This window comes from Pezoporus flaviventris, unplaced genomic scaffold (assembly GCF_033815535.1).
Source record: "Pezoporus flaviventris isolate CSIRO_AGI_PZ_B2104156 unplaced genomic scaffold, CSIRO_AGI_Pfla_v1 ptg000001l, whole genome shotgun sequence".
Taxonomy (NCBI): Eukaryota; Metazoa; Chordata; class Aves; order Psittaciformes; family Psittacidae; genus Pezoporus; species Pezoporus flaviventris.
Genome location: NW_026892549.1, coordinates 27,641,941 through 27,660,260, shown reverse-complemented (window position 1 = coordinate 27,660,260; position 18,320 = coordinate 27,641,941). Strand labels below are relative to the sequence as shown.

At 38.6% G+C, this 18,320-nt stretch overlaps 1 protein-coding gene across 6 annotated transcripts in view; it reads left to right on the top strand.

Moving 5' to 3' along the window:
* The window catches only part of WAPL (WAPL cohesin release factor), a 70,129-nt gene that overhangs the window by 6,202 nt on the left and 45,607 nt on the right, over window positions 1-18,320 (top strand). For all 6 annotated transcript variants that reach the window (XM_061449414.1, XM_061449424.1, XM_061449380.1 and 3 more), the window contains exon 3: window positions 14,491-15,534. In XM_061449414.1, coding sequence (XP_061305398.1) covers window positions 14,491-15,534 — 1,044 coding nt within the window. The remainder of the gene's footprint in view (window positions 1-14,490; window positions 15,535-18,320) is intronic.

The following is an 18,320-nucleotide window of genomic DNA, read 5'->3' as shown; positions in this document are numbered from 1 at the left end:
CGTTTTAGTGATTGTGGGTGAATGTATGGGGGAAGAGGGAACTTGGGGGGAGTTAAAACTAAATAGCAATAAAAATGTTGGTGTGTGATCTTCTAAGGTATGGTGTATGCACTTTTACTGTCTACATGTCCTCACCCTCGCCACAATCATTTTCTCCTTCCTGGTGACTTTTGTACTCTACTAGGTTCAACCAGATCTGTTCAGCAGGCTCTGCAATTTCTGAAAGGGAAAGAAAGGGCGGGGGGGGGTGTGGGTGTGTGTGTGTGTGAACAGAGGGAAGGGCAAGCAAATGGAACAATGTTAATATTCCCAGTGTGAAAGAGACTGCAATGTGAGCTTAACCTTAACCCACATATACCAGTATTATCTCTAGGTGTAGGAAACTAGGCTATATTGGTACTGATGTTCATGAAAGTGCTCATTAACTTGCTTAAAGTGCAGTTCGTTAGTCCTTGTCCTGATACTGACTAGACAGTGCATGATTTAAGCTCTCCTGATAGCATGTGCCATTTGTTGTATCTTAAGTGTTAACATATGTGAAATAAGGTTAACAATTAGAACAAGGCAGAAACTCTGATTTGACATGGCTTTGGTAAGCAGGGAGCTGCACTTTAACCTGCTACTTCTGCTCCATGTGTATTGTCCTGCCTCAGTGTCCATTTCTTTAGACATTAAAATAAAGGTGGTGGTGATGCAAGTGTCAGTTAATTTTAACTGATGTTTGGTATTAAAAAAGTGTGTTTGTTTGTTTTAATGTTTGTGCAACCAGATAACACAGTTGAGGATCTGTCTGTACCTTTTATTTTAAATGGCTGGACTTACTGCTTTGTTGGTTTTTTGTTCTGTTTTTAAATAGCCTTCAGCTAGTGCTGAATCTCATTTTAAAGGCTTTGAGAAGCTCTTAATGTGGAAAGCTTCTCATAATCTTACCCTAATGTTACTTGATCAAGACTTAGTACTGTCAGAAGAATGTTCATGGGTAATCCTATATGTAACAGATAATTTACCTGAGTTGCTACTATCTGTACATTAGTAATAGCAAAAGAGTATTCAGTGTTAATAGCTGCTCTTAGGTCACTTCTGTTAAAGTTGGAGGACTTGGTAGCTAGAAATAAGTTGTGTTATTGGAAAAATATTATACTGGTAATTCCTACCAAGCAAAAATTTATCAGCTTAGTAGGTGAGTTTTTTTTATGAGGGAGTCTTACATTAGGATAAAGTGAAAACCCACAGATCGATACTTATTTGGAATTATGAAAAGCCTCGGTGGGTCATGATTTTTTGGGGTTGCTTCAAACTGTTAAGCTAATTCTGTATGGCAGAGTTGTTGAGTGCAATTTACTTACCTCTTGAGGAAGAATTTCAATTTTGGCCTTTACTGTCCAAAAAATGGAGCAAGAAGTTGGGAAACTAAATGAAGTCTGAGCATTTGGCTGTCTTAGGAGACAGCTGGCAGCAACCATGATTAAAAAGACCTGCAGCTGTGCTCTATCTGACTCAAAGCATTAAGAAACTTACAGCAGAGAAGTGGAAAGGTCTGTCAGGAAATATGTATGCCCATAGAATTTCAGTGTTAGGAGGTTTCAGAAGGCAGTAGTTATGCTGGGTATATAGATAGATGGGTAAGTCCTTTCTTCTTCAGTTGTTTTTGTTATGTTTCCCCCTTTTTAAGATACTCTTTCTGCCATTGCACAGGGAATTTTCTTGCTGTATGAACAGCTCAAGTTCAGACTAATGTGATACTAGTTTTCTTTTGCCTTGGTATTAGTCTGATACTTTGCAGGCTTGGTGGTGGTTTGTTTTTTTTGGTTTTTTTTTTTTGTTTTTTTTTACTTGAATTCAGAAATCTGAAATTCAGTTTAAATTTCTATATTCATGCTGCTTTGCTGAAATAGCAATACAGGAAAAAGACCCAAGTATTTAGGAAGGAATCTTCCAATTTCTGCAACATGTTTTTCCTAATGACAAGGAAATGCATGCTGTGTATGTCCGTGGACAGGGTACATGGAACTCTTTTTCCACTCAATCTGTAACTCCCCTTTCCCAAAGAACAGTGATGATCTCGGTACCTTTTTTCAGAATCCATACTTTTAAAATATTTTTTTTTATGGACTTATACAGTGAACAATTTTTAAAAGGTTTAAGTTTTGACCTTTTAATTTCTTTCATGCTTCAGAAGTTGAAGCAACTTTTTGTTCAAAATAGTTGGTTGTTGCTTGTAGAAGAAAACCAAACACTGTTAAATGTGCCTCGTAACCAGGCCAAAGCATGCAGGAAAGCAGAAGACAGTTGGTGAGGAAGCCATTTCAGGTTCAAACTGCTGAGAGACTATTAACTGCATGGGAAATGGTTTTCAATTTCAAACTTAGCTCGTATTTTCTTCTAAGAAACTGCTGCTGTGTTCAGTAAAGGGTTTCAACAAACTTGAGTAGTGTCTGAATTCAGACTGACTTAGCCCAAGGACACATTTGTTTTAACAGTTATTAGTGCTGCTATGTTATAATATGCTTTAATATTTTTTTGATGAGGGCTCATGCTACAAAAGTTGGTGAAAACAAGCTTTTTTGGCACCTGACATCCCCTTGTTTTGCCCATGACAATTTGTCGTCTTTTCCCTGCAACGGGGAAAATAATTAACTTCCTGGATTGGCTTTCTTCTGCTGTTCTGAGCAGAAGATGCCCTTCAGAGCTACCAGTGAGGAAGAATGTGTCTGTTTCATCAGACTTCCCACCAGAGGTGATGGCATGGCACAGCTAACTAGCTGTGACAACTCTAGTACTGCAATTGTGGCATCTCTTCTGACTGTTGGATTTGATGTTGTACTATTTCCTGTCTCTTCGGGATCATTTTAGTTTTAGATTTCCAACCAAGTAATCTTGCATGTGGTGGTGTACAATTCTTCAAAGTTTAATTTTTTCTTGGAAGACAAAAAATAGTTTCCTTTCATTAGGAAGGGGTTTTTAGCACTGTTTACTAAAATGGCAGTTTGTCTTTTGTTTGAGAGAGTTGTGGACTTTGCATGCAAGTTTGGTGCGGGCATTGATAACATGCTGTGTGGTATGCTGGGTTTTTGCATATCGGTGTCTGTGGAGTCACATTATAATTCATATTGTTATGAATGTAAATATGCAGATGCTAGGCAGTTGAAAAAAATTGTTTGTGTCTTTCACGTATATACTCACCAGAAAGAAAACAAATGAGGTTTTAAGCAAGATTAGAAAGAAGAGAGGAGGAGGAATGGCAGTTATTCCAGGCACAGCTACAGGTTGAGCAAAGAAGTGATGCAGAGCAGCCCTGTGGAGGATGACTTGGGGGTGTTGGTTGACAAGAAACTTTACATGAGCTGGCAGTGTATGCTTGCAGCCCAGAAAACCAACCGTATCCTGGGCTGCATCAAAAGGAGCATGATCAGCAGGTCGAAGGAGGTGATTCTGCCCCTCTACTCTGTTCTTGCGAGACCTCACCTGGAGTATTGTGTGCAGTTGTGGTGTCCTCAGCATAAAAAGGATATGGAACTCTTGGAACAAGTCCAGAGGAGGGCCATGAGGATGATCAGGGGACTGGAGCACCTCCCGTATGAAGACAGGCTGAGGAAGTTGGGGCTGTTCAGCCTGCAGAAGAGAAGGCTGCGTGGAGACTTCATAGCAGCCTTCCAGTATCTGAATGGGGCCTACAAGGATGCTAGAGAGGTCCTCTTCATTAGGGACTGTAGTGACAGGACAAGGGGTAATGGGTTCAAACTTAAACAGGGGAAGTTTAGATTAGATATAAGGAGGAAGTTCTTTACTGTAAGGGTGGTGAGGCACTGCAGTGGGTTTCCCAAGTTGTGAATGCTCCATCCCTGGTGGTGTTGAAGGCCAGGTTGGACAGAGCCTTGGGTGACACGGTTTAATGCAAGATGCCCCTACCCATGGCAGGGGGGTTGGAACTAGATGATCTTGAGGTCCTTTCCAACCCTAACTATTCTATGATTCTGTGATTATTCCACCTGTTTAAGGTAAGCTGTAAGACTATAGGTGCAACTGGGACAAAAATATTTATATAGGAAAACAAAAAAGGAAGTTACAGGGCTTTAATTTGATAAAAAATGATGGTGATCATGGTAGGTGGCACCACAGTGGTGGTTAGGGCTCAGCCTTTCGCAGGGTGGAGCCACAGAAATGTCTCCTGTTCTGAAACATGAAAGTCTGTTAGGTTTTTGGAATTAAAATAATGGTTTATCAGAGACGCTGAACACTGTGTTACCAAACTGCTGCATCTAGGTGATTTGAGAGAAGAAAAGGTGCCTTCTGCCTCGCAAACTGTATGTTTAGAAGAATAGCTACACTAACTAAAATGAAAAGAGATAATGTGATTAAGCTTGCTTTAAACATAGTCTTAATAAATAATAAATTCAGACATTTCATATGAATTTCCTTAGAATTTTCATGTTCTGGATGCTGGAAAGGAAACAAGAAAAGCAAACTATTCTTAAGGAAAGTAGTTATGTGGTGACAGCAAATTAAATTTTACTGCTTCCGTGTTTTCTGGGGAATTCTTCTGCAAAGGAAGATGCCACTTAAAACATCTGCTAAGAGACACTGTCTATCCAACCTGCATGCAAACTGGTTGGAAACTCATTTAGATTCAAAGAGTGTGGAGAACCAGAATTAAGAATTTGTCATCATAGCTATGGATGTTGTGATTCTATAATTTTAGCTCTTTTAGTGATTGTTAACCATGCAACTGGTCTTGAGAGTCTCATCTTCTGAGGCTCTTACGCTTATCTTCTGTTTATGTCTCCTAATAGTCACTGCTTTTTTGAGATTTTATGGGCATCCATGGATAATGACTGATCTAAGTAAATTTTGCCCATTTCTTGCAATTGTGTATTTTATATCCCTAAGCTTTTTCTGTGTTTTTCAACTGTTCAGTCACAGGTAGGAAATGGATCAAAGGATTTTAGCTTGTAACCTTTTTTCCTTTCCAACCAAAACATGTGATTTTCCAATGTAGAGTAGAAGAGAGAAACTGTAAAGAAGTCCTTTTTCTTATTTGAAGAAAAGCATGGCTTCTCTGTGGTTGCTGGTTTTCTGTCCAAACCAGAGAAGACACTGTGTGTACATCTCATTTGGGCTCTCTTCCCAGAAATGAGCAATGTGATACAAGCACTTTGTCAAGATTTGTCTTTTCGTTTAGCTTTGTCAGCTTCAAGTTGTAGAGCAAAGGGATGCTTGGGAACATGGGTGAGTGTGTAATGGAGCCTTAATAAATAATTCCGAGAGTACAGGAACATCAGGCAGAGCTGTAGCTCATAATGAGCTTAACAAACTTTCCCTCATCCTGTGTCAGTGGTCTGTTCATGAGCTGTAGCTCATGTAGTTGGCATATGTGCTCTCAGTAGTTGGACAGAGCTGAAAGCCCTGGATATGCTTTTCTCTTACTGCTGTCTTTTCCTTGATGTTTTTTGTTTTCGTGCTTTTGCATCTGTCTGGGTAGTCAGGTTTCTATTTGAAGAGAAATAAAGAGGAATATAAAATTGGAATCATGCCATGTGCCTGCCCTTTTAAAGATTTCGTTGCTTCAGACTAACTTTAATATTATCTATGCGTTCACAATTAATTCTGTTAGTTTCTGTAGCTAATACTACCTAGTTTAAGTTTGTAGATTTCTTTCCTGCAAGTAATAACTCAACCATGTTCCTTTTGGTATTAAAATGAAGGCTTTTACAGCTAGTTACATGGGAGTGAAGGAGCGTAAGATTTCATGCTGCAAAAGCTAAAGAAGGCAGCATAGCTTGTTGCTTGTAGCTTGGAGGATGCTTTGATTAACATTGAATAATTGGTAGAAATGAGAGAAAGCTAACCTGGAGTTCAAGTTAGTAGGGATAATTTTTAATACTGGGAACTCTTTCATGAAAAAAGAAGTGAGAGTTTATTTTGCATATGTGATAATATTTTGACATCTTAGCATGCTTTCTTAGCACACCAAGGCAAATATTGACTGTCCTTTACTTCAACTTCCTAATAACATTTGTACTTGTTAACCAGTTTTGATCAAACTTGAAGTGGTAAGGAGAGATTTCAAAGATACAATAGAATTCCAAGTGCAATGAAAAATGGTGGAGTGAAAAACACACTTCAGTTAATTTGTTTCCTTACCTCTCTCTTGTCTGCATGCTGGTAAGGAAAGTGCAGTTACAGCTAGGTTCCTAATTCATTTGAGAAGGCAGCAGCAGGCTGGCTAGCCAGCACATATTGCTGCTCATGATCTGCAGCGTGGTCTGTGTCATGCCCAGTCAAACAGGTTGGTGTTGAGGAGAGTGCAGAGGGAGGTGGTTGAGTTGTGGGGCGACAAGCTTTGTTTGTTCTGTCAGTCCCAGATCTATTGAGGACAGAAATTTACATCAACATTGTTCACACAGCCTGAGACTGCCCCGTGTTCCAGGTAACTTAAAAATAGCAAATAAGATTCTGCACCTCTCTCTCTAAATCGTTAACAAAAGCATGCAGTGTTTGACTTCAGGCAGGTAGTGTTAGATTCTTAATGATTTGATTTTTATGGAGCTGAAAATGATGTTTTCAGATTTAAAGCCAATCAGTTTACAATAATGGGAATAAAATTGAAATGGGGACTAGGCTGGAGGATACCTTTCTTAATGGTTGGTGTGGATTATGGGTGTGTTCTTTTTGGTGGTTTTTTTTGTGTAGGCTTTTTTTTTGGGGGGGGGGAGGGTGTTGAGGGTTTTTTTTGTATATGTTGGGTTTGGTGGGTTTTGGGTTTTCTTGTGTGTGTTCCCTCCACCAAGAAGAGTTGTTTGCTTTCCTAAGGGATTTTTTTTTATTTTTTTTTTTCTCCACTTTATTTTGGGATCCATCTTGGTATATGCTGTACCCTAAGGATCAGGATTTGGAATTGTTAACTCTTGCAGCTTCAGTAGTCAATGGAGAGAGCGTTATCTTTTCTCCGAACTTGAATGTTTTCTCTTCAAGTAAGGAGGCTCTGTCAAACTTCTGATCTCCTATGAGAAATAGTGAGAATTGTTAAGAGTTGTTTTCATGGCTTCCCCTTTCTGCAATAACCTGCTTACTGCTTTTAGGCCTTGCCCGGAGCAGATGTTAACCAAGTTTGAGTTAATGCAGTAGTCAATACCATTATGATGAACCATGAGAAGGAATGAGGATGGTTCTTGTAACGTGTACCCAGATGCTGAAAGTATATTGTGATCAGTCAATCGCATCAATAAACTTTAATTAGAATAGAATCATGGAATGGTTAGGGTTGGAAAGGACCTTAAGTTCATCTAGTTCCAGCACCCCTGGCATTGGCAGGAACAACTCACACTAAACCATGTCACCCAAGGCTCTGTCCTACCTAGCCTTGAACACCGCCAGGAATGGAGCATTCACAGCTTCCCCGGGCAACCCATTCCAGTGCCTCACCACCTTTACAGTAAAGAATTTCCTCCTTATATCCAGTCTAAACTTCCCCTGTTTAAGTTTGAACCCATTACCCCTTGTCCTATCACTACAGACCCTAATGAAGAGTCCCTCCCCAGCATCCCTATATCCCCCCTTCAGATACTGGACGGCTGCTATGAAGTCTCCACGCGGCCTTCTCTTCTCCAGGCCGAACAGCCCCAACTTCCTCAGCCTGTCTTCATACGGGAGGTGCTCCAGTCCCCTGATCATCCTTGTGGCCCTCATCTGGACTTGTTCCAACAGTTCCATGTTCTTTTTAAGTTGAGGATACTATTACTGTAAATATTCTAGTATGTCATCAGTGATATGAGAAAATACTAGTTTGAGCTGTGTCTAAAAAATTCTCTGAGGAATCTGTGAAGATGTCGAGGCACAAAGATAAGTAGCTGTAGTTTGACAAAAGAGAGCCACTCTGGCAAAATGTATAGCAAATTCTGGAAAAACACTTCAGGGTCCTGGAACCACTTTGCAATCTCTTAAATTATTGTCCTGCCACCCACCCCTCCAAACCCCCCATTCTCCCCATGTACTTTCAGGTAGTTTCTAGTATTCTCTACCTGTATTTACTTTCAAAATAGCCAGTAGGAAAACTTTGCATTAATTACTTGCTGAACTATTTCTCATACTGGGCATCTTTTTCTGGCCACTCTGTACTCTGCTGGCCTGTTGCAGCTATAGGTAATACAGCTGGGTTTTGGCTGTTCCTGTTGGTGTCTTGGTGCTTCATTTCTAGGGCCTGGTGTCATGCTCACATGTGTCACAGAAACTTGCCTTGTGCTTAGAGGTGATGTTGGTCATTTGCCAGTATAAAGTTACTGGAATCACTTTGCTAAGTGGGGAGATAAATTGTCATATTGTCTATTTATTGGTTCTTCTAGCAATTTCTTTTTATAATTTCATCATCAATTCAGAAGTGAAGTTTTCTGAGCCTGGTGATTAGAGAGGTTCCTTATATTCCCCTTTCTTTACTATGGGAGTGGTGAGGCACTAGAACAGGTTGCCCGGAGAAGTTACGGATACCCTGCCCTGGTAGTGTTCAAGGCCAGGTTGGATGGGCTTTGAACAGCCTGGTCTAGTGGAAGGTGTCCCTGCCCATGGCAGAGGGATTGGAACTGGATGGTCTTTAAGGTCCCTTCCAACCCAAACCATTCTCTGATTTTATGATTTATGTTAAGCACCTGCTCTAGAAGGCAACTTGAATTAGTACCAGAGGCCCCAGCCAGCTGGTGTGATGCGGCTTTTGCTCTGGAAAAAACTATTTGCCTTCTTTTTTTTTTTTTGTTCTTTAAGGGAATATTTAGCTAAAGATTGATGGCAAGAAGCCTAATAGGAGGTTGTTTTTTCTGTTTCCAATTAGTAACTTACCTTGTTTTCTTGTAATGTTCAGTTTGAAACACTATTTTTATGGATGGCATACAATTTAAACCAAAGTGATTCTCTTCACTCTGGCAGTTTATGAAAGCCTTGCAGTTTTTCAGACCTTTAAGCATCTCAAGAAGTCTGTAATAATATGGTGTCTTTTTTTACTGCTGTGATCAAACTAAATGTTTTCTGGATGTGGAAATACTTCTTTTTCTCATACAGTACAATAAAGAGAGAGCAGTGTTTCTGAGGGCTATTTAGGAGCGCATTTTCAGGTAGACGTTAGTTCCTTAACAAGAAAAACCTGTTAAATTAAGGGCAAGGTGTGCTGTGGGTACTTAATAAAAAAAATAAATTGGAAATCTGAGATGTCTTAATGTCAAAACCGTGAGAGCTGTCGAGCTGAAGGATGTAGGTGTCTTATCTCTGAAAAAAAAAAATTAAAAAAATTAGGTCTTTAGGAAAACAAAAGTCTAGAATTGCATTCTTACTTTTGTACATGGCTTTAAAAATGAAAAGACAAGAGTTAGTCCCAGCATGGCTACTCGTGGTAGCCACAACACATTTTCTGTTTTGCGGGTATTGTAGAATAGCATTTGTTCCATCTAATAAATGAGCGTTTAAATTAAATGTGTTGTTTAAAAAAGATATAGATGGAATATTCTCTTTATATCTGTCTAGTATAAATGATACAAGTCTTGATGCATATTTGTTTAATGTTTAAAGGTTTATTACAGAAAAAGCAGTGGGATTTTGTCACATTCCCACTGTTTGAACATTTTCATATATCTAGAGGAATATAAGCTATTAATTTTTCATAAATTTAATATGTTGCAGTGTATGAATTTGATTTTTTTGTCTGTTAATGGTCCTCTTACTAAGGTTACTTGGGACAATTATCATGATCACTTAAATACAGCTTTGTGAAGTTAGGTCATGTGCAGCTCTGAAAAGATTTCAGTGGGTTCGGTGGGAAAGAGTAGAATTTTCAGTTATTTTTTTAATTAACCACAGTACTTAAGACGTTCTTACCTTGCTAGTGACATAATGTAAAGAGGTATGTTTGTGAGCATTTTTCTTTATCAGTTAACTTGTAATTTAAACATGGCAGCTGTTTACATTGGTTCTCTCATACTCAGGCTATTCACTTCCAGAAATTTAAATGGAAAACAAATTATGACTGCTGCAGGAAAATGTTAAGGTTCTTAAGAATATTGTGCTAGTACCTGAGGGGGTGGGGAGAAAGCCTCTCTGGTGTATTATGTACTTACATGCTATTGCTGATCTGAAATTACTTGGGAGACTTATTACGGTATTTGAGCCCCAAAAGAGCCTAGTTGTAGTTAAAGTTGGGAGAAGATATCACATGCCTCTGAACTCCAGAATTTAGTAATTCAGAATTAGTTCATTTTCTCTTATTTTCTCTGTGCTTTCTATATCTGTAAATAAAATTATATGTTACATGTTTCCTGCAATCATGCTAGCTTCTGCTGTAATAGTTACTACCGATAAATATAGTAATTTTTAAAATCAATATTATGAGAATTGCTGGTATTGTGTGCCTTTGGGCAATTAGCAAGTGATTTGCAGCAATTCCTGGTAGGGAAGCTTCAGTCTGATAGCTGTTGACCTACTGATGAGATGAAAAGGAGCGTTTGAATCCTTCAAGGAAGTATTTCTCTAAATGTCATTGCCTAGTTTTCTACTAATGCATTATGATGATTCAGTTTTAAAGCCAAACTCTGTACCTGGTGCATGGTAAACAGTTTACTGGTTCCATTTTCCAGCAGCTTTGCTTATTATTTGAGATGGAAAAACCGCTGTGCTGCAGTTGCTAAAACTACTCAAGTACTGTGTGGTTATAAAGTTTTGGTGTTGGATAGGCACAGAATGAAAGGGGAGGTTAACTGCCACTTACTTGCTGAGTAAATTTTTATGCTGTATTAAATTACTAGCTGAGAGTGAAAAGTGAGGTGTAACATTAGGTTGATACCTGTGAAGTCTTTTCAGAGACAATTGAAAGCTCCGTAAGAACGTGGGAAATTAACATTATGAAAATTAACATGGGGAAAATGATGCATAGCTTATAGCAAGGCAGCAGAAGTCCCACTGTGGTACAGAAAGGGCTGTTACTAATGAGTGCTTGACTTTTAAGATAGAAGTGCAGTAAAACAAAACACAGCTGTTTTACTAGGATAGAATGGTCTTGTTATTTATTAGTCAGCTGAGTTGACTGGAGAAGGTGATTTTCCTCACATTTACAGGTGAAGAGAAACAACAAATTCAAGTCTGAAAGAACTAAATGTGTGGTGCTACTGCTTAAAGCCAGTCTCATCAAATTTTACTAATGTGCAGGTGTACTAATACCATGAGTACGTGTACATTTTGGTGGCTCTTTTAGAGGTGGCGGAGAGTAGCACTGAGGAATTAATAGCTAGCTTAATTTCTTTAGCTTTGTACTTTGGACTGTTGGGAACAAGCATGAGGAGAGCAGGCAGGTTGGGTAAGTGTGAAATTGGAGGTGAGAATAGGAGCTGCTCTGGGAAGAAAAAGTGTAGCAGCTTCAGTGCAGCCAGAAAAATGAAATGGAGAAAATAGATATGAAGTAGGAGTGGTCTTATCGTGATGTCTGTCAACTGATGCTTCAGTTTGTCCAAATGAGGCTGCTGCAATAAGAGTACAAAGGTTTGTGCCCTTAATAGGTCACAGACAACTAAATGGGACTGTGTTGCTTGCTCAGAGTCCTACAAATATTAGGCTAATTTTGGCCCATTCTAAAATATTCTAGAACAACTTTTAAAATAATTTTTCAGTGCATGTAACTACACCATCAAAAATAACTAACATTCACTCTTACAGAAAATACTCTCTGTATGTATTACAGGCTAGTCAAGATTTTTGTGATGTCCTAGTAGCAGAGTGTTTAAAACAAACAAACAAAAAAAACCCAACAAACCAAACCACAACAACAAAACCCCAATTAAAACAAACAACAAAACGGGGCACTCACTCCTATTCTTCTTCCCTGTCGTTTTTTTTTTTTTTTTTATTCCCCAGGATGTTGATTAATGTTTCTTTGGAGTCAGATTTCTTGGATTTTTTTTTCCATTAATTTTTTTGTCAATGCCAGTGATGAATATGAGTTGTATATATTTTTATGTATCTTTGGCCTCTTCAGACTGTTTTTAGGCTTGAGGTGTTGATCATCATTTCTACTTAAGAGCACATACTGTAGCTGAGATGCTCATGAGTCAAGCAAAGAGACAATGTAAAATTAAATTTCAGCTTTTTTCATCTCAAAAGAGATTCCTGAGTTGTTTGAGTCTTGGGCTGCGATGTGCAAACCCACATATATATTCTGTTGCTTCCCTGGGAAGATGAGATTTTATTTAGTCCTGGTATGAAATGTGGCTCTTTAAAATCCCATACTTCCTTGGGATGGGAAAACCGTTCCCTTTCCAGATATACATACTGGAACATCTTCCCAACAATTCAGTATTGTTTAGTAAGCCAAGACAGACAGATTGTTAATGTACTTATTTTAAATATTGCTTAGACTTTAAGTAAATTATATGGAATGGTAGTGGTGAGGCTGCAAAATAAGTGTATTTTAGTGAGAAAATCAGAAAATCTTTTGAGTTTCATTTGGTGGTTTTAATGTCTGAGTATTATGGTAGTCTTCAGTTGCACAATAATGTTAAACATATGGGTGAAGGAGGAACATACTGTGCACTGTCAAACTGATTACGGAAAGATTAATTTTGGTTTGGCCGCTTAGATTATCACAAGCATGAGATTGAAATGGGAATAACAAGATTTTTTTTTGTTTAATGCATAGATACTGAAAAAGCTTAAAGAAGATTCCACCACTGAGGTGGCTGAGGCTGTGCTTTGGGGAATTTAGTTTTGCATTTCACATACTCTTGCCGAGTATGTAAACCTCTGACAAACCTCGGGTGGACCCCAGAGACCTTAAATGCAGTTTGTGAGATAGTGCTTGTCCCGTCGCCCAGAAGAATTTCAGCTGGGATTAAGCCAATTTCTTGCAAAACTGTTCTTGGTAGTCATTTTTGTAAAATAGAATTTTCTGCTTGCACCTCAAAGTTCTTTTATAAACCACATACGCAAGGATGGCATTTACATGATGTGGTTGTAATTTTGAAAACAAATGGACAAAAGCGCCAGGGCAGAAGTGATGTTCACTTTCCTCATCAGGAAGGTTGTAACCTTTTGGTCAGTGCTGTGAAATTTTGGTACCATTTGGGTAAATGGTAGCTGATGAAGTTTACTGCAGTCAGGACTAGTGCTAAAAAATGCCAAAGCCTTCATTTTAGTGATGAATTTAGGGAGCATTTGCTGCCTAACAGATTTGAACCTTAGCTATTGCATTCTGCCAGTGGAGCCTCTTTTATTACTGTAGCATTCTGCACCTGTGTCTTCTAAGCATGTTCTCTTCCAGCATTTTGTTTTTGTACTTGTCCCTGTGCCAGTTGCTTCTGTTTCTCCAGTTTATCTCATTATGTGCTACTCTTCTGTGCATCAGGGTCCTCTGCGTTCCAGTTACGCTTCTTATCTTGTTTCTCCTGGCCCAGGCAGCCGGTACAGTGAGGGTTGATAGTAACAGTAGACACCTTGGGTTATACTGTCTCAGAAATTTCAAAGAAATTTCTGCTCATCTAGTTTCCAGGAAGTAACACACTTGTGTTTCTGGGTATCTTTGTGTGAGGTACAGCAACAGAGCATGGCAGATGCAGATGATATTATCTTCATGGAACTCTGATACCAAATCCACTTAGCTTTTGTTGGTTTTTGCGGAAACCAAGGGGAATGGTTTCCCTACCAGTTTAGAGGATAACAGGTGGAAGAATTCGTACTGTTTTCCCTGGCATTACTATTGTGTGAATGCTGGTCAGCTGGAAACAAATCTTACAAAAACTGGGTTCTTATGGTGGAATTTGTTCTCTTTGAGAGCATAAGATGGAAGTGTAGCTATGGGTTGGGGAAGTGCAAGACTAACTTGTGGCAGCAGCTCTTCTTCAGATCTGTAGACCTTAATTGTAAAAACTTGCATTTCAGAAGTGATTTAATGTTGTGATAAAAACTGTTGCATTTTTTTATTTCTCATGGAAGTCCAAATATTTTAATTTGAACAGAAAAATCAAATAACAGTCACTGAAGTTGTATGCCGTTCTGTTTGGAGTACGTTGATTGAAACTTGTGGTACAGTTTGTAACAGGGACTCTACTGTTTTTAGTACAGATACATTAGTGGATTGTTTTCACTGTTTTTTAGTAGCTGTACAGTTAGTGAGGTAGGCAGTGAATTATAGGTTAATTTTCAGCAATTTTACTTACTTCATCAGTAGGTTCTGTGGTCCACACTGATTTTAATTTCTTCCGTGCTGATACCTCACTGCTGTCTAGTTCTCAGACCAGGAATATCTGAAGGGACAAGCTGAAACCTGCCCATGCATCCCCTTTCCTGACCTCAGAAGGAAATTTTAAACTGGAAGGCTTGAATGTATAAAACAGGAGGATAAGGACCTCTTTAATGTTTTTTGTCATTGACCACTGAGTATTTGCTGTTACATTGTGACTTCAAAGTTGCCTGCACGGATGTTATTTTTTTTATAATGCTTTTTAGTTATAAAGTTATCTTTTCTTGTAGATAAAATACAGACTTTGAATGAAGATAATGAGAACAGTCATTTCGGTTATGAGAACGCCGAAGACAGTAACAAAAACAGTGCTGAAACTACAGACACTTCTGGATATAACATTGAAGCCAAGGACTTGCCTGATTCTTGGGACTCCCACATCGGAAAAACAGACTGTCCATCAGAAACATCTCGGACGAAGGGCCCATTAAGAACTCACTTGTATGAATGGGAGGATGATACTGAAGATACCAGAACTGGAGAGTATATATTAGATTTTGACAATGAACGTCTCTCAGAGATGAAGAGCAAGGATGAGGAGTGTGATAAAGAAGATACTGAAAACCCAAAGGAAGCCATTAGTGAAGAACTTGTGCAAACTATTCCTAGGCCAAGCAACTGTAGGACGTACTGTCGATCCAACAAAGCAAAACTGCAGGGGGCAACAAATTTTGACAAGCTAATGGATGGCACTAGTCAGTCTTTATCCAAAGCAAATAATGAGTCAAATAATGATGGTCTGAACTCAGCAAGAAAAGTTCCTTTAAGTAGCGGGACCAGTTTTAGAGGGACGGTTGGACGGACTAGAGACTACACTGTTCTACATCCATCTTGCTTGTCAGTTTGCAATGTTACTATACAGGATACCATGGAACGAATTGATGAATTTACCACCACAGCCCCTACTGACCTGGGAGAAGCTGGGCGCTTAAGAAAAAAAGCAGACATTGCTACTACAAAAACTACAACCAGGTTTCGACCAAGCAATACCAAATCCAAAAAAGATGTCAAGTTAGAATTTTTTGGGTTCGATGATCAAGATGAGGGAGAGGGAGATGAAGGTGCCTCTAGAAGTTCTGGGAGTTCCAATTACAAAATCAAGTACTTTGGGTTTGATGACTTGAGTGAAAGTGAGGATGAAGATGAAGAGTGGCAGGTGGCGGAAAGGAAAGCTAACAAAAAACGAAATAGAGCTGCACCATCTTCTTCGCTACAGTCAACCTCTGATGGCAATGAAAACTGTTCCCAGGATAGCCAGCTCAGTACTAATGCAGGTAAGCAGAACTCTTCTGGAATACATACTTAACATTTAAATTTAGTTGACCTTTGTATTTTGCTCTTCTTGCAGTATACCTGAAAGTTTTTTGATTACTGATTTGGAAATGTAAAAGTTAAATTTCCTTATTTCTACTGTGGTCCTGTTTGGTGCCTCATACCTGTCTTGTAGTACACTTTTTACCCCTCAACCTCTTGCCAGGGGGTAGAGGTTTGGGTTTTGGTTTCGCTTTTTTTTTTTTTTTTTTTTTTTTTTTAACCAGAAGATTCTTACCTTTTTGGTGTGTTGAGCATACAGTGCCTATGCCTGGAAGGCAGATATCTTCCCTCAGAAGCTCCACATCAACGTAGAATTATGGAGCTGAGTGCAGAAATTTAAGTAGCTCTTGAAGATATGAAATACCTGTTTCCTTTTTGTGCTTTTGGATATGTTTGTAAACAGTTTGGACCTTTCTCAAGTTCTCTTACCCAAGGATGCACAGCTCAAGGGAGAGGCTGTGAGCACCGATGGGGTGCCAGTCAGATGAGTGGCTTTGAGTGTGCCTCTGCATATTGATGTATTTCTGCTTTTGCTTTTACCCCAATCTTCTGCATGGGCACGCTTGCTGAGCAAGTTCTGGTATTTTGAGTGCCTTTGAAACATTAGGCTTGCTTGGTGGTCTGTTGGGTGCTACGTAATGACTTTGATTAAGATTGAGATGTGTTGGTGAAGAAAAGGAATAACTTTGAAAGGCTTCTTTTAGCCTTTTCTTTCTGAAAAAGTCTAATGCCAAAGAATCATGCATGCTGGAATAACTATTTCAAAACACTGCCACTGTTTTAGGGAACTTCTTGGAGCATGAAGAATGAGAAGTTTTTATCCATTCACTGAAGTTGTTAACATTTTTAAGACTTTGGCAAGATGTATTTCATGTGATGGGGAGAGGGGAGGACTTAAGTCTAGCTTTGCAAATGTTGGAGAAGCTGTTTTTTCCTACAGATAGCTTCTGTTAATATAATCTAGAAATAAAGTTTCATAGGAAAAAAGTTCATTAATCTAATTATAGCATTCTCCAAAACCAGAATTGTCTGTAAGCCTTATAATCAAAGGCTACTTTAACTGCTGGGTTTTTTTTTGTAAATTGTAAATGGGCCAAATTGATACTGGTATTATAGTAAAGATTGTGTTTTCAAACAAACAAAAAAAACCAACTTGATTTGTTTTCATAAAATGTAATAATGATGAGACACTTGCATTCCAGCTTCTTTGGTAAATGGATTTAACTTACAGGGCTGCTTATGAAATACTCCATCTGAGTCCCTTTCTCTTATGAGTCTTTGTTCAGCCATTTATTCCAAGGGAAAAAAAAAAAAATCACACCGTTAATGCAGCTGATGTGCTGACCCATTAAATCTTTCATCTGCTTTTCTCTGGAGCCTTAAAGTACCTACAGTTTGCATTCAGCACTATGTTCATCGAGGAGGCCATTATACTCTGAGGTATCACAAATTATTTCTCTGTGAAATGACAGATACTTTCCTAAGAGATTTCCATTGCACAGGTAGATGTAAGTTTGTGTTATGTTAGTTTCCTAATACATTTCTCCACTCCTCAGATTAGAGCTGCCTCTCAGACCTCTGCTGAAAGATGCTTCCCCTTTATTTTGCATTGCCTTTGCTCATTTGATTTGTTTTGTGCTACTGTAGCTATGTTGGATTTGACTTGTGGTTTTTCTCTGAAAATTGAAAGGGTGATGCAAGGTTATTTCCCTAAGTTGCAGCACATTGCCTAGTTCAATCCTGTAGTATGCATTACTACAGTCTTGATTTTTGCACTAAAATGCACAAGACAAAACAGTCTTGATTTTTGCACTAAAATGCATAGGGCTCTTTGATACAGTTCATGCTGCCTTTTCTGAGACCTTTGAATATTTTGAGCATCAAGGTTCACTTGGAACATCCATGTTAAAGTTCTAAAATACAGTGATGCTGAGTCTGAAAAATTATCAAGGACTTCTGGATCTGAGTCTGAAGTTGTAGTAGCATATGTTGCATTGGTGTGAGGTTCTGTCTTTACATACTGGAAGAAAAGTGACTTCTGTGTCCATGGAAAATGCCAAGTCTCAGAAAAAGCTTTCAGAACATCTTGCACAATATAGCCTTTCTTTCTGAAGTTACAGACTGTACTGAGAGGTGCTAATGCTACCTGAGGTCTGTGTGTGCTGTTCTTTTTTGTAATGAATACATCCACAGATAAAATTCTAGTGTTCCTGTTCCAGGTTGACAGGTGAGATGCCAGATTGCCTCTCTGAGTTCCAGCCCCGGAAATTCCTAAGATTGGTGTTGATACTCTGTGTGTAAAGAATGTGATATGACATAGCCAGTTTTTCAAGAGATTTGATACTTTCTTTTACAATCTTAGATATTTTTTTTGACACAGCACTGTTTTAGTGATTACCATAATCTAGGCCTACTTTTATGGAATATATTTCAGAATCTTAGTATGAAACACAAGACAAAGATTTTCTAACTGAACTTTCAGTGGACTATTCCTTCCATTCTAGTAGCTCACAGTTGAAGGGAAGTAAGTTTAAAAATACGTATTTAAATGTTTCTGCAAATGAAATTCAAGGAAGTACTAAAAATTGGATGGGCAGTATTGTTAGTGCAGGAAAAAATGCAAAGCGGATAAATTCAACTTTAATTAGACTTTCACTGAAGTCTTTTTTGTTTACTTCTGCAATAGGCTTCCCTGCTAAAATGGTTAAAAAAGCCCACCAAAAAATCTCAAACAAAAGCATAAAAA